This window comes from Bufo bufo, chromosome 5 (genome assembly GCF_905171765.1).
Source record: "Bufo bufo chromosome 5, aBufBuf1.1, whole genome shotgun sequence".
NCBI lineage: Eukaryota > Metazoa > Chordata > Amphibia > Anura > Bufonidae > Bufo > Bufo bufo.
In genome coordinates, this window is record NC_053393.1 from 540,584,684 (window position 1) to 540,600,472 (window position 15,789).

The following is a 15,789-nucleotide window of genomic DNA, read 5'->3' on the forward strand; positions in this document are numbered from 1 at the left end:
ATCAGAGGCAGGGGGCGGAGAAGAAACTAGGAGCTCATGAATATCAGGACTCATCGGCAAGCGCTGGAGCTGTTAGAACCTTTAAAGGGGTTGTGTCATCTTATACAGTGGATATAAAAAGTCTACACGCCCCTGTTAATATGTCAGGTTTATGTGATGTAAAAAAATGAGACAAAGATAATCTTTCAGAACTTTTTCCACCTTTAATGTGACCTATAAACTGTACAACTCAATTGAAAAACAAACTGAAATCTTTTGGTGGAGGGAAGAAAAAATATAACAATAAAATAATATGGTTGCATAAGTGTGCACACCCTTAAACCAATACTTTGTTGAAGCACCTTTTGATTATATTCAGCACTCAGTCTTTTGGGTCTGAGTCTATCAGCATGGCACATTTTGACTTCTCTTTGCAAAAACACTCCAAATCTGTCAGATTGCGAGGGCATCTCCTGGGCACAGCCCTCTTCAGATCACCCCACAGATTTTCAATCGGATTCAGGTCTGGGCTCAGGCTGGGCCATTCCAAACCTTTAATCTTCTTCTGGTGAAGCCATTCCTTTGTTGATTTGGATGTATGCTTTGGGTCGTTGTCATGATGAAAGATGAAGTTCCTCTTCATGTTCAGCTTTCTAGCAGAAGCCTGAAGGTTTTGTCCCAATATTGACTGGTATTTGGAACTGTTCATAATTCCCTCTAGCTTAACTAAGGCCCCAGTTCCAGCTGAAGAAGAACAGCCCCTTGGCATGATGCTGCCCCCACCATGCTTCACTGCGGGGATGGGGTTCTTTTGGTGATGTGCAGGGTTGTTTTTGCGCCAAACATATTTTTCCCTCCACCTAAAAGATTTCAGTTTGTTTTTCAATTGAGTTGTACAGTTTATAGGTCACAAAAAGGTGGAAAAAGTTCTGAAATGATTTATCTTTGTCTCATTTTTTTACATCACAGAAACCTGACATTTTAACAGGGGTGTGTAGACTTTTTATATCCACTGTATATTTGGGGCATATCGCTAGGTCACAGTGATGGCTGACCTCCGGCACTCCAGCTGTGGTGAAACTACGGACTCCCAGCATGCTCCATTCATTTCTATGGAGTTCTGAGAACAGCCAAGCAAGTGTGCATTTTGGGAGTTGTAGTTTTACCACAGCTGGAGTGCCGGAGGTCAGCCATCACAGCACTAGGACATGCCCCCAATGTCTGATAGGTGCAGGTCCCACCTCTGAGACCCGCACCTATCTCCAGAACGGATCTGCAAAGTAAGGGTCCATTCACATGTCCGCAAAATGGGCTCCGCATTTATTTTCAATGGGGCCGGAAAAGATGCGGACAGCACACAGTGGCTGTTGTCCGTGTTTTGCGGATCCACAATTTTGCGGACCGCAAAACACTTATGGTCGTGTGAATGGACCCTAAAGGAGAGTGGACTGTGTGGGCGCTGCAGCCTTCCAATCATTTTTATGGACTGCCGAGCGCTGGCTATTTCCGTCAGCCCCATAGAGTGAACTGAGCGGCGGCTGCCCTTCTGCAGTGCACTTCCCATTCATTTCTGTGGGACTTCTGAGAATAGTCTGTTTTAGAGATAGTCCCAGAGCTATCAGACAACGGAGGCATATTATGGAGAGATGCCACCAATATGTGAGATGGGCAAACACCTTTAAAGGGAATCCGTCACCAGATTTACGGTCTCCTAACTGAGGGTAATATAAGCTAGTGCCAGGTCACCATAGCAAAACGCTGGGTCACTGAGAGCTGGGACACGGTCGGCATGCGCTCGAGCTGTTTAGAACACAGATTTTGGCAAAACACCAATTAAGCAAAGTGACCCGGCGTTTTGCTAAGGAGACCCGTCACCAGCTTACGTTGCCCTCAGTTAGGAGACCATAAAACTGGTGATGGATTCCCTTTAGCTGCTTGCATGGCACTGAGCGCTGCTACAGTCATGTCTGTATGGGGGTCAGCTCAACAGTGGTAGGCACGGCCGTCAGAGGCAGTGACACAACGGCTCAGTTCACACAGGGATTTGCCTGTTTTCTTTATTTTTCATCCACAAGCAAAAATATAAGACCTTTACATTCAGGCAAAAACACTAAATAAACTCCTGCTGGGCTGAGCACTAACTAAACACAAGATCAGCCTTTCTATACGGGCGGCCTACTACCAGCCACACGACACAACACAGAGTAGACTTAGTGTCCTTTTTGCCGTTTTAGCAGTGATGGTGAAAGGCAGTCTGTTCCACCAGTCCCCACACACGTGCTGGTAGTGCAGACCTGAGCTGAGCTCCATCACCCGGCTGAGCGCTAGATAGGAAACCTGTTCTGGACAGGAAGGGAATGAGGAGCCCCACTACCAACCTGCTCATCATTCCATAAAAATCCAGGCCCATTAGGGCTCATTCACACGAACGTGTGCTGCCCGTTGCCGTATTGCAGACCTGCAATACACGGGCACCGTTCCGTGCGCATTCCGCATGCCTGTGCAAATCCGGAGATGCGGAACGGAAGCACGGAACGGAAACACTACGGAGTGCTTTCTGGGGTTCCGTTCTGTGCATCCACACCGCAAAAAGATAGAACTTGCTCTATCTTTTCGCGAAACGAACGAATCGCGTACCCATTCAAGTGAAAGGGTCCACAATTCCCATGCATCTGGCCACGGTCGGTGCCCAATGCATTGCAGACCGCAGTTTGCAGTCCACAGCACGGGCACGGGCTTCACACAAGTCGTTTTGCTAAGGCAACCCATCTTTCCTGGATTTCTGATGTCTCACCCAGTTTTCCTAGTTGAGATATCCACTTCCTGTAGTCCAGTACATGGTATATGAGAGAAGCCTAGGCAAAATATAACGGTTTTCTGCTCATTTTCCAGTCACTGTCTCACCCCCCCCAAAAAACACTCTTAGAAATATGCAGATTAGGCTGAAGAGAGCGCAAGGGGCTGTACTTACACCTTGTGGAGCCCAACCGCGCCCATCGGCAGTGGCCCCGCTCCTCCTCTCCTCTCAGCTACTGCAGCGTCACCACGCTGCCGCTGTAAAAAATCATGTGCATGCCGCACCGTCCCTTTATGTGTCCGCCAGCAGCCTCATTAACTGAACTCTGCATACTGGTGCCACATGCATTTTTTTGGGGGGGCACAGAAAACTTTGAATTGGACATAAAGGTATATTTAGAACTGACGGTAGCAGCTCTCAGGGCCATAGAAACAGTTAAAAGCACTGTGGGTGGTGACACAGTCCCTTTAAGATTACTCTTCAGTGAAACTAAAAGGGGCAAACCCTAAAAATGAACCCCGTTCCATTACCCCCTCCTCCACCACATGTTGCATTCTGGTAGGTAGCGCTCTCCAGGCCTCCACCAGACTGGCAGAGAGAGGAGATTCATCACTCCAGAGAACAGCTTTCCACCATTACAGCTGCTGCCTGGCATTGTGCATGGTGATCTATCTAATCTATTCTCTCTATCATCTAATCCTTCAGATGTCACACAGAAGGAACGAGAAGAAGCTTTCCAGGTCTTTAATCCACATAGAACATCCGTCATACAGTCGCTGGGTTTTGGGAGAAGAACAGACTCGGTCCTCGGCAGTAGAGGCGCTCAGAGCTCCACAGGCCACAGATCACCCAAGAGTAAGTGTTGTTCTAGATCAGGCATGCTCAACCTGCGGCCCTCCAACTGTTGCAAAACTACAACTCCCAGCATGCCCGAACAGCCTACAGCAGGGCATTGTGGGAGTTGTAGTTTTACAACAGCTGGAGGGCCGCAGGTTGAGCGAGCCTGATCTAGATAAACTGCATATATATAATAGACCCCAGGGCCATAGTGTGTGATAATGAAACATTATGTGCAGTCTCATCCTCCTCTGCAGCGGTCACTATGTGTAGTCTCATCCTCCTCTGCAGCGGTCACTATGTGCAGTCTCTTCTTCCTCTGCAGCGGTCACTATGTGCAGTCTCATCCTCCTCTGCAGCGGTCACTATGTGCAGTCTCATCCTCCTCTGCAGCGGTCACTATGTGCAGTCTCATCCTCCTTTACAGCAGTCACTATGTGCAGTCTCTTCTTCCTCTGCAGCGGTCACTATGTGCAGTCTCTTCCTCCTCTGCAGTGGTCACTATGTGCAGTCTCTTCTTCCTCTACAGCGGTCACTATGTGCAGTCTCATCCTCCTCTGCAGCGGTCACTATGTGCAGTCTCATCCTCCTCTACAGCGGTCACTATGTGCAGTCTCATCCTCCTCTGCAGCGGTCACTATGTGCAGTCTCATCCTCCTCTGCAGCGGTCACTATGTGCAGTCTCTTCTTCCTCTGTAGTAGTCACTATGTGCAGTCTCATCCTCCTCTACAGCGGTCACTATGTACAGTCTCTTTCTCCTCTGCAGCGGTCACTATGTGCAGTTTCTTCTTCCTCTGCAGCGGTCACTATGTGCAGTCTCTTCTTCCTCTGCAGCGGTCACTATGTGCAGTCTCTTCCTCCTCTGCAGTGGTCACTATGTGCAGTCTCTTCTTCCTCTGCAGCGGTCACTATGTGCAGTCTCTTCTTCCTCTGCAGCGGTCACTATGTGCAGGTCTCTTCTTCCTCTGCAGCGGTCACTATGTGCAGTCTCTTCTTCCTCTGCAGCGGTCACTATGTGCAGTCTCTTCTTCCTCTGCAGCGGTCACTATGTGCAGTCTCATCCTCCTCTACAGCGGTCACTATGTGCAGTCTCATCCTCCTCTACAGCGGTCACTATGTGCAGTCTCTTCCCTCCTCTGCAGCGGTCACTATGTGCAGTCTCTTCTTCCTCTGCAGCGGTCACTCTGTGCAGTCTCATCCTCCTTTACAGCAGTCACTATGTGCAGTCTCTTCTTCCTCTGCAGCGGTCACTATGTGCAGTCTCATCCTCCTCTACAGCGGTCACTATGTGCAGTTTCTTCTTCCTCTGCAGCGGTCACTCTGTGCAGTCTCATCCTCCTTTACAGCAGTCACTATGTGCAGTCTCTTCTTCCTCTGCAGCGGTCACTATGTGCAGTCTCTTCCTCCTCTGCAGTGGTCACTATGTGCAGTCTCTTCTTCCTCTGCAGCGGTCACTATGTGCAGTCTCTTCCTCCTCTGCAGCAGTCACTATGTGCAGTCTCTTCTTCCTCTGCAGCGGTCACTATGTGCAGTCTCTTCTTCCTCTGCAGCGGTCACTATGTGCAGTCTCTTCTTCCTCTGCAGCGGTCACTATGTGCAGTCTCTTCTTCCTCTGCAGCGGTCACTATGTGCAGTCTCTTCTTCCTCTGCAGCGGTCACTATGTGCAGTCTCTTCTTCCTCTGCAGCGGTCACTATGTGCAGTCTCTTCTTCCTCTGCAGCGGTCACTATGTGCAGTCTCTTCCTCCTCTGCAGCGGTCAGCCATACTGGCACTGATGTCACCCAGGGGCTCCGCTCACCCATCCTTCTGATGGTGCAGACGTACGCCGCACAGGGTGAAGCATCATCTGCGATCTGTGACCAAACATATGGTTTATCTGATTTTTCTGCCCCTCATCAGTGTAGAGCAGGATACTGGTTTAACTGGATGAGACGCCTGTGACGTGGGTCTGGGGGGGAATACATTTCTCTTTGTGGAGACCACTGAGTTGGCATAGGGAGTCGTATAGGCCAGGCAATGCTTCCGGGGGGGAAAGGAGTGCAAAGTATGTCTCCTCCAGGATGACTCCAGAACCACATCAAAGGCCCCTGATCCGGCCAAACCAGTACCCCTGCTCTGCACTGATGAGGGGCAGAACCTACCTGCGGCTTGACCAGACATAGACTGATGGGAGGCCGCCCCCTAAAGGTGGCTCTAGAGGAGAGCTAATCTGCTCCCTTTTCGGTGGGGAGGGTGGTGTAAAAATGCCAGTTGCGACAAAGAAGTCACGTTGCCATTTAAAAAGCCACAAAACCAGAGTTTTACAGCTTTTTAGCCTCCAAGAAGGCATAGAGGAGATGATAGATACCTCCCCGCTGTGGAAAGTTTTGCTCGTCTTCCTGATCACTCTGTGGAAATACATTCTGAGCCCCAATAATCATTTCTGTCTTTGCAGGAAATTGTACAATTACAAGCAAATCAAACAGGTAAGGAAATGGCAGCGAGGAATTAGCTGTGAACCAAACCACAGACTTTTTTGTGCTTTTTATGCTATTTTATTATTGGAAGAAACAAAGAGGAAATGTTCTGCAGAAGCAAATGTGAAATATACAGGATCTCACAGAAGTGAGTCCACCCTCACATATACAGTATCTCACAGAAGTGAGTCCACCCTCACATATACAGCATCTCATAGAAGTGAGTCCACCCTCACATATACAGTATCTCACAGAAGTGAGTCCACCCTCACATATACAGTATCTCACAGAAGTGAGTCCACCCTCACATATACAGCATCTCATAGAAGTGAGTCCACCCCTCACATATACAGTATCTCACAGAAGTGAGTCCACCCTCAATATACAGTATCTCACAGAAGTGAGTCCACCCTCACATATACAGCATCTCATAGAAGTGAGTCCACCCTCACATATACAGTATCTCACAGAAGTGAGTCCACCCTCACATATACAGTATCTCACAGAAGTGAGTCCACCCTCATGTACAGTATCTCACAGAAGTGAGTCCACCCTCATGCACAGTATCTCACAGAAGTGAGTCCACCCTCACATATACAGTATCTCACAGAAGTGAGTCCACCCTCACATATACAGGATCTCACAGAAGTGAGTCCACCCTCACATATACAGTATCTCACAGAAGTGAGTCCACCCTCACATATACAGCATCTCACAGAAGTGAATACACCCTCACATATACAGTATCTCACAGAAGTGAGTCCACCCTCACATATACAGTATCTCACAGAAGTGAGTCTTCCCTCACATATACAGTATCTCACAGAAGTGAGTCCACCCTCACATATACAGTATCTCACAGAAGTGAGTCCACCCTCACATATACAGTATCTCACAGAAGTGAATACACCCTCACATATACAGTATCTCACAGAAGTGAGTCCACCCTCACATATACAGTATCTCACAGAAGTGAGTGCACCCTCACATATACAGTATCTCACAGAAGTGAGTCCACCCTCACATATACAGTATCTCACAGAAGTGAGTCCACCCTCACATTTCTGTGAATATTTTCTTCTATCTTCTCATGGGACAGCACTGAAGATCTGACACTTTGATGCAATGTACAGCAGTCAGTGTACGGCTTGTATAACGGCGTAGATTGGGCGTGCCCTCAAAGTAACTCAACACACAGCCAATAATGTCTAAACCGCTGGCAACCAAAAGTGACTACACTTTCATGAGGCTTAAGTGAAAATGGCCAAATTGTGATCAATTAGCCATTTTCCATCCCTGGGGTCAAGTGACTCATTAGTGTTACAAGGTCTCAGCTGTGAATGGGGAGCAGGTGTGTTACATTTGGTGTTCTCGCTCTCACACTCTCTAATTACTGGTCACTGGAAGTTCAACATGGCTCCTCATGGCAAAGAACTCTCTGAGGATCGGAAATAAAGAATTGTTTCTCTACATAAAGATGGCCGAGGCTATAAGAAGATCGCCAGCACCCTAACACTGAGCTGCAGCGCGGTGGCCAAGACCATACAGTGGTTCAACAAGACAGGTTCCACTCAGAACAGGCCTCGACATGGTCAACCAAAGAAGCTGAGGGCACGTGCTCAGCGTCATATCCAGAGGTTGTACGAGTGCTGCCAGCATTGCTGCAGAGGTTACAGGGGTGGGGGGTCCGCCTGTCAGTGCTCAGCGTCATATCCAGAGGTTGTGTGAGTGCTGCCAGCATTGCTGCAGAGGTTACACAGGGGTGGGAAGCCTGCCTGTCAGTGCTCAGACCATACACCACACACTGCATCACATTGGTCTGCATGGCTATCATCCCAGAAGGAAGCCTCTTCTAAAGATGATGCACAAGAAAGCCAGCAAACAGTTTGCTGAAGACAAGCACTAAGGACACGGATTACTGGAACCACGTCCTGTGGTCTGATTAGACCAAGATAAACTTATTTGGTTCAGATGGTGTCCAGTGTGTGGCAGCAATCAGGTGAGGAGCACAAAGACAAGTGTGTCCTGCCTACCATCAAGCATGGTGGTGGGAGCCTCATGGTTTGGGGCTGTGGGGAGCTACAGGTCATTGAGGGAACCATGAATGCCGCCATGTCCTGTGACATACTGAAGCAGAGCATGGTCCCCTCCCTTCAGAAACTGGGCCGCAGAGGGCAGTATTCCAACATGATAACGACCCCAAACACCTCCAAGACGACCACTGCCTTGTAAAGAAACTGAGGGTAAAGGTGCCGGACCGGCCAAGCATGTCTCCAGACCTAAATCCTATTGAGCATTTGTGGGGCATCCTCAAACAGAAGGTTGAGGAGCACAAGGTCTATAACATCCACCGGCTCCGTGATGTCATCATGGAGGATGGAAGAGGATTCCAGTGGAACCTCTGAAGCTCCAGTGAACTTCATGCCCAAGAGAGTTAAGGCAGAGCTGGAAACTAATAGCGGCCACACAAAATATTGACACTTTGGGCACAATTTGGCCATTTTCACTTAGGGGTGTACTCACTTTTGGTTGCCAGCGGTTTAGACATTAACGGCTGTGTGTTAAGTTATTTTGAGGGCACGCCCAATCTACACCGTTATACAAGCCGTACACTGACTACTGTACATTGTATCAAAGTGTCAGCTCTTCAGTGTTGTCCGAACAGAAGATTATATATATATATAGTAAATATTTTATTCTTTTTTTTTTGCATTGCATTTTTACCTGTCCGAATCAATGGTAAAAACTTTTTTCCACAAAAACACCTTTAAATACTGAAGTTAGGAAAAATAATAAAAACACATTGGCCCACATTTATTTTACGCATTGTTTGGCACAAACTGTGCTTTAAGAAATGCTGCAAACCTTGATGTGTGTCGTATATAAGCAAAAAAAGCCACTTTTCTTGGGTTTTGCCAAATTTAAAAGAGGTGGAAAAGTGGGTGTGGTTTTCAAGGACTGGGCGTGGTCTACAGGTATTAGGTTTATTTGTCCATGTCTTTGCATCTGCTGCAGCATGGGTATGGTCACATGCTCCACTGAAGCCAATGGCTGGCTTCAGCAGTGACATGCTGCATGTGGCCACGTCACTGCTGAAGCCAGTCAATGGAGACTGGAACATGGACACACCAGAGCGGCGGGGAGCAGGAAAGTATGAATCTTCTGTTTAGAGAGGCAGCCTGCGGGCACCCGAGAGAGAGTCGTTATTTCCGGAGAACACCAAATCAGTTAAACCATGCCCCTTTAAATAAATTTGACGCAATCCAACTATTTTTTTTAACTGTTGTAAGAAGCTAAAATATAAAAGTGGGCCTCTCTCCAGAACATGGGTCCTCTTACCCCCCTCCCGCCTTCTTAATTCATTTCTATGGAAGTCACAGAAATGGATGATAAAAGCAGCCATGACTCCCACAAAAGTGAATAGAAATAGCCAGGCGTGTCGGCGCCCAGCTCTCCATTTACCTCTCATCCTGGAGGGGATCCTCGTTTCGGAGAAGGGTGAAGGTCCCAGTGGTGGGAAGTGAATTTAACATTTATGGCGTATCCTGTGGGAGATTGTTTACAGCTCCCCCTAGTGGAGGCTGCAGGTAGCCAGAAGTCACATACAGGTATATCTATTGCCAAAAAAGCCTGGAACAAAACAAAAAACTGTCGGACCTTGTGTCAGTATGCATAAAATATCAGAGGAATGAATGGAAAGTCTAGAAAGGGGAGCAAAAAAAAATTTGGCCTAGGGCTCAATGGGGACACAGAGACTCCCAGAATTCTGGGTAGATCGCCAAATTTGATGACTACAGGAAAGTTGCAAGCGACCTTCTTTAAATCATAAGGTCACTCATTGTAATGTTTTTCCAGTATTGAGACATTACAGTCACTGCCCAGACCAGAGGTTTTCACAACTTCACACTGAATCACAGGCCACTATTTGTCTGGATTATTGGTATTTCTGCATAATTTTATCTCTATACCTCATTATTCAATTTCTGACTCTCTCCATAGGAATGACGCACTCACCCTTGAAGATAAAGTTCTCCTAAGAGGATACCAGAGATCCATTATGCAGTTTACTCTTCTCGACTGGAATAAGGTCCCAGTAGCTAAACTTAAACGCTCAGAAGAGAAATCCATGGAGGCGCCTCAGTTAATAACGGTTGAGTTTCGGTGATGATGACAAGTGTATGAGGTGAACAGAAATGGTTAATCACTATACGCGCCGCTGAGGCTGGACAGGGGACGTCACAGCATGCCGAATCAATATTCCTTCATCTGTCCAAAACACCAGTACATCTGCCAACAGCTTCACAACTCAATATTACACATTATTGGTGGTAAAAGAAATAGGACATCAATATGGATTAAAGAAAAACTCCAACCACAAGTCCTATTATTATCAATGGTGCAGTTATCATCCCTGAGCTGTATGGGAGAGATATCATAAGAATAAAATCTATTTTGATATCTATTATCTCCCCTCTCATCATAACTTTACATTGGAGCATACATTACATTATTCTCTACCCTTCTCATCAGCTGATTAATGTCCCCTGCTGAGTAAGCAGTAATTTGTACAAGAATATAATTACTATAATACTGCTCCCATGTACAAGAATATAACTACTATAATACTGCCCCCATGTACAAGAATATAACTACTATAATACTGCTCCTATGTACAAGAATATAACTACTATAATTCTGCTCCTATGTACAAGAATATAACTACTATAATACTGCTCCTATGTACAAGAATATAACTACTATAATACTGCTCCTATGTACAAGAATATAACTACTATAATACTGCTCCTATGTACAAGAATATAACTACTATAATACTGCCTCCTATGTACAAGAATATAACTACTATAATACTGCCTCCTATGTACAAGAATATAACTACTATAATACTGCTCCTATGTACAAGTATATAACTACTATAATACTGCCATCCTATGTACAAGAATATAACTACTATAATACTGCCTCCTATGTGCAAGAATATAACTACTATAATACTGCTCCTATGTACAAGAATATAACTACTATAATACTGCCCCCTATGTACAAGAATATAACTACTATAATACTGCCTCCTATGTACAAGAATATAACTACTATAATACTGCTCCTATGTACAAGAATATAACTATTATAATACTGCTATTATGTACAGGAATATAACTACTATAATACTGCTCCTATGTACAAGAATATAACTATTATAATACTGCTATTATGTACAGGAATATAACTACTATAATACTGCTCCTATGTACAAGAATATAACTACTATAATACTGCTCCTATGTACAAGAATATAACTACTATAATACCGCTCCTATGTATAAGAATATAACTACTATAATACTGCTCCTATGTACAAGAATATAACTACTATAATACTGCCTCCTATGTACAATAATATAACTACTATAATACTGCTCCTATGTACAAGAATATAACTACTATAATACTGCTCCTATGTACAAGAATATAACTACTATAATACTGCTCCTATGTACAAGAATATAACTACTATAATACTGCCTCCTATGTACAAGAATATAACTACTATAATACTGCCTCCTATGTACAAGAATATAACTACTATAATACTGCCTCCTATGTACAAGAATATAACTACTATAATACTGCTCCTATGTACAAGTATATAACTACTATAATACTGCTTCTATGTACAAGAATATAACTACTATAATACTGCTCCTATGTACAAGAATATAACTATTATAATACTGCTATTATGTACAGGAATATAACTATTATAATACTGCCCCCATGTACAAGAATATAACTACTATAATACTGCTCCTATGTACAAGAATATAACTACTATAATACTGCCCCCTATATACAAGAATATAACTACTATAATACTGCCTCCTATGTACAAGAATATAACTACTATAATACTGCTCCTATGTACAAGAATATAACTACTATAATACTGCCCCTATATACAAGAATATAACTACTATAATACTGCCTCCTATGTACAAGAATATAACTACTATAATACTGCTCCTATGTACAAGAATATAACTACTATAATACTGCTCCTATGTACAAGAATATAACTATTATAATACTGCTATTATGTACAGGAATATAACTATTATAATACTGCCCCCATGTACAAGAATATAACTACTATATACTGCCCCTATGTACAAGAATATAACTACTATAATACTGCCCCCTATATACAAGAATATAACTACTATAATACTGCCTCCTATGTACAAGAATATAACTACTATAATACTGCTCCTATGTACAAGAATATAACTACTATAATACTGCCCCTATATACAAGAATATAACTACTATAATACTGCTCCTATGTACAAGAATATAACTACTATAATACTGCTCTATGTACAAGAATATAACTACTATAATACTGCTCCTATGTACAAGAATATAACTACTATAATACTGCTCCTATGTACAAGAATATAACTACTATAATACTGCTCCTATGTACAAGAATATAACTACTATAATACTGCTCCTATACATTTTAATAATCACCTAAACAGGTATGAGGAGTAAATTCTCCTTGAAAAGTTCTTGAATAATTACGGAGCACTCCGTCAATGCTCTGCGTTTCTTCCCGCGGTCTCTGGATTATAGCACGTCTACATGACAGGCACACACACATCAGTTTGTAGAGATGATAAACAGGTTCTACGTTGTGTCAACAAATCAAACTTTACACATTGAACATTTTGACATTGCTTTAGTTTTGGGGTTTTTAGTAACTTTCTTTGAGGAGCGACCACATGTCTACCTGAACGTAACAGAGAAAAACATTTATGTAACCTACACATGACATCTGTTGTAAATGAACGGGAATTTTTCGGCACTGAAAGAAAACCAGAAAACCGTGGAGAAAGTTAACATGAGATGTCAGGTCGGCTTTGCGTCCTTGTGACCATATGACTAGGTTCCTCCAGAAGGCCTTGTTTTCTAGTTGGGTCTTCAGGATCCTCAATGACGCGTTCTTGAGGTTTATCATTGTCACCATCCATCTTGTTGTTGGTTGTCCTCTTGCCCTTCTTCTCATTGACTCTTACAACCAGAGGTGCCTTCTGCAATAAGCTGGGTCCTCTAGAGTAGCTCGATTGGTTTCAAGTTGTAAGTTGAATGGTGCGATCGCGTTTCTGATCACATGTGAAAATCTTCATACATTCCACTGGTTAATTTTGAGCTAATTGAACGGTCCCCTGTTCAGGATCCTCAACTCGTGGCCCGAGTGGAGAGTGTCAAACCGTGCCTCACACTCTGGAGGACCTGTCCTGTCCTGCATTATACAGACGACTCCTTGATTTGATTGGACACTGTGCAATACCTCATCTCTCCTGTGGAGGCACTGCAGGGAAACTTAACTCTCATTATCAGGTTTCTTCTCCCAGATTACAGCTGATTACTGAGTGTCCCAGCAGAAGGAACCCTTTGTGATCTGATTATTGTCAAGGGACCGGTCTAAAAACTAGAGATTGTCCTTCGTGGAGAACCCCTTTTAGGAATCCACCAGGATGTGCTTCATTTTTCAGTCTGATGGACAGAATGGTACCAGTTGACATCAATTGGTCCCGACTAGTTTTTCTTTCCGAGTTCGGTTGCTTTTAAAACCATTTAGACTATTGTTTCTTTATTTCGAGCGTCCTTGCGGTCACATAGAACACTGAACACACTCTGTGCTGCTGTGGTGGAAAGAGTTCTGATCGTAATCTGGTTTGTAAACCTCATGTCCGTTAACAGAGGGGTAATCCACCGTTCAGGACCCTCATCTAATACCCATGATTGTATTTCCGGAGGACTCGGCCCTGCCATGAATTTCATGTACAGTCCTTTGGTTTCAGTGTGAATCGTGTAGTGCTTCTTTTCTCCTGTGGTGGCGCTACAGAAAAACAGAGCACCATAGAGGGGAGCTGGAGGTTCCAAAAGCAAGACCCAGTGATCAGCTTATCATTGGGGACCCTTCTCCTTAGTGGGGATTTTCCAGATTGGACATCCCCCTTTAGGTTAACGAGAACACAGCCGTGACTCATTAGGCCTGATCTCAGCCATCACATCATGGTGTCCACGATCGGCGGAGTCGTCCAGCATCAGAAGAGACGGAAGTTGTCAATAAACTCCATATATATATATATATTCTGTAAACTGCAACTTCTCCATAGACTTTCTATTGCAATTTATCATCATTTTTAAGATCTCTGCTTGCTGTCAGTGAACAGTCTTGCTTACATCCAGATGCTATAAAAGACCTTTAGATGAAATGTTAGACAAATCTACCAATTTTGGCGTGAGCGGCTGTCTATCTTGTGTGTGTGGAGGGGTTGATAGCAGGTGTCAGGGAAAGAAGGACTGAGCATACTGGATTTCAACATGTCTGATCCTATGGTCTCAAAGAAGATAAGGTGCATCCTGAGATGTCTCTTTTTCATGGGCGTAACAATCGCGGACGCAGAGGGTGCATCCGCGAACGGGCCCGGCGAGGGGCAGTGGGGGACACTACTGGGGGCAGTGGGCGACACTACTGGGGACATTACTGGGGGCACTTCTAGGGGCAGTGGGAGGCACTAGTGGGGTGCACTACTGGGGGCTGTGGGGGACACTACTGGGGACATTATTTGGGGCAGTGGTGGACACTACTAGGGGCTGTGGGGGGCACTACTGGGGACATTACTGGGCGATCAGGGACCAGGGGTGTGACCGGGAACGGCATGTGGGAGGGGCCCCAATCCAAAGTTTGCCATGGGGCCCATAGCACTCTAGTTATGCCACTGCTCCTTTCCCAATTAAGCACACATGCATGCTCAGCCTGGGTATACGCAGGGATTGGACGGAATAGTTATAAACCACCTTAAAGGGTTCTCCGGGAATTAAGAAAATGTAAATACTTATATTATTTTATAATAAATATATTCCCAAATACCTTTCATTAGTTATAATGGCTCGTTTTGTATGGAAAGTAATCATTAGGAGAAATAACATGGCTGCCGTCCTACTAGTACACAGAAAACCTGTCCTAATCACACAGGAGGACAAGTTACTGCACAACACTGAGCTAAAGAGCTGCCTCATCCTCCTCTCCTACTTGTCAGGGGTTATGATCCTGAATACAGGTGATAAGATCTTCAGCTGAATCTCTGTAGGAATGGAGATCATGAGGAGACATGAAGTACAGAGAGGAGGGTGAGGTGTGGCTAATGAGCAGCTGCACTTCTATGCAGTCTCCATTACCACAGCCTGTCCGTCCTCTCTGTACTTCATGTCTCCTCATGAACTAAATTCCCCAGAGATTCAGGATGATAATTCTCGATAAGTAGAGCAGAGAGGAGGATGAGGCAGCTCTTTACCTCAGTGTTGTGCAGTAACTTGTCCTCATGTGCTCAATGGCGTGCCTAGGGTGTTTGGCACCCGGGGGGCGGGGCCTTTCTCTGGCACCCCCCACCAATACTTTGAAAAAAATTGTAGCCGCTCACAGTAGTATTGCCCTCATTGTACAACCTTCACAGTAGTTTTGTACAGATGTGTGCCCCCTCACAGTAGTTATGACTACATTGTGCCCTCTCACAGTAGTTATGCCAACATTGTGCCCCCCTTACAGTAGTTATGCCCTCTGTGCCCCTTTCACAGTTGTAATGCCCTCTTTGTGCCCCCTTCAGAGTAATAATCTCCATTGTGC

General features: G+C 44.8%; 1 protein-coding gene across 1 annotated transcript in view; it reads left to right on the top strand.

Annotated features, from left to right (window-relative positions):
- The window catches only part of LRRC72 (leucine rich repeat containing 72), a 41,826-nt gene extending 31,191 nt beyond the window's left edge, over positions 1–10,635 (top strand). Inside the window, 3 exon segments of the mRNA XM_040434064.1 lie at positions 3,482–3,631; positions 6,050–6,080; positions 10,071–10,635. Of these exon segments, the coding sequence (XP_040289998.1) occupies positions 3,482–3,631; positions 6,050–6,080; positions 10,071–10,236 (347 nt within the window). The 3' untranslated portion in view covers positions 10,237–10,635.
- The last annotated feature ends 5,154 nt before the right edge of the window (positions 10,636–15,789 follow it).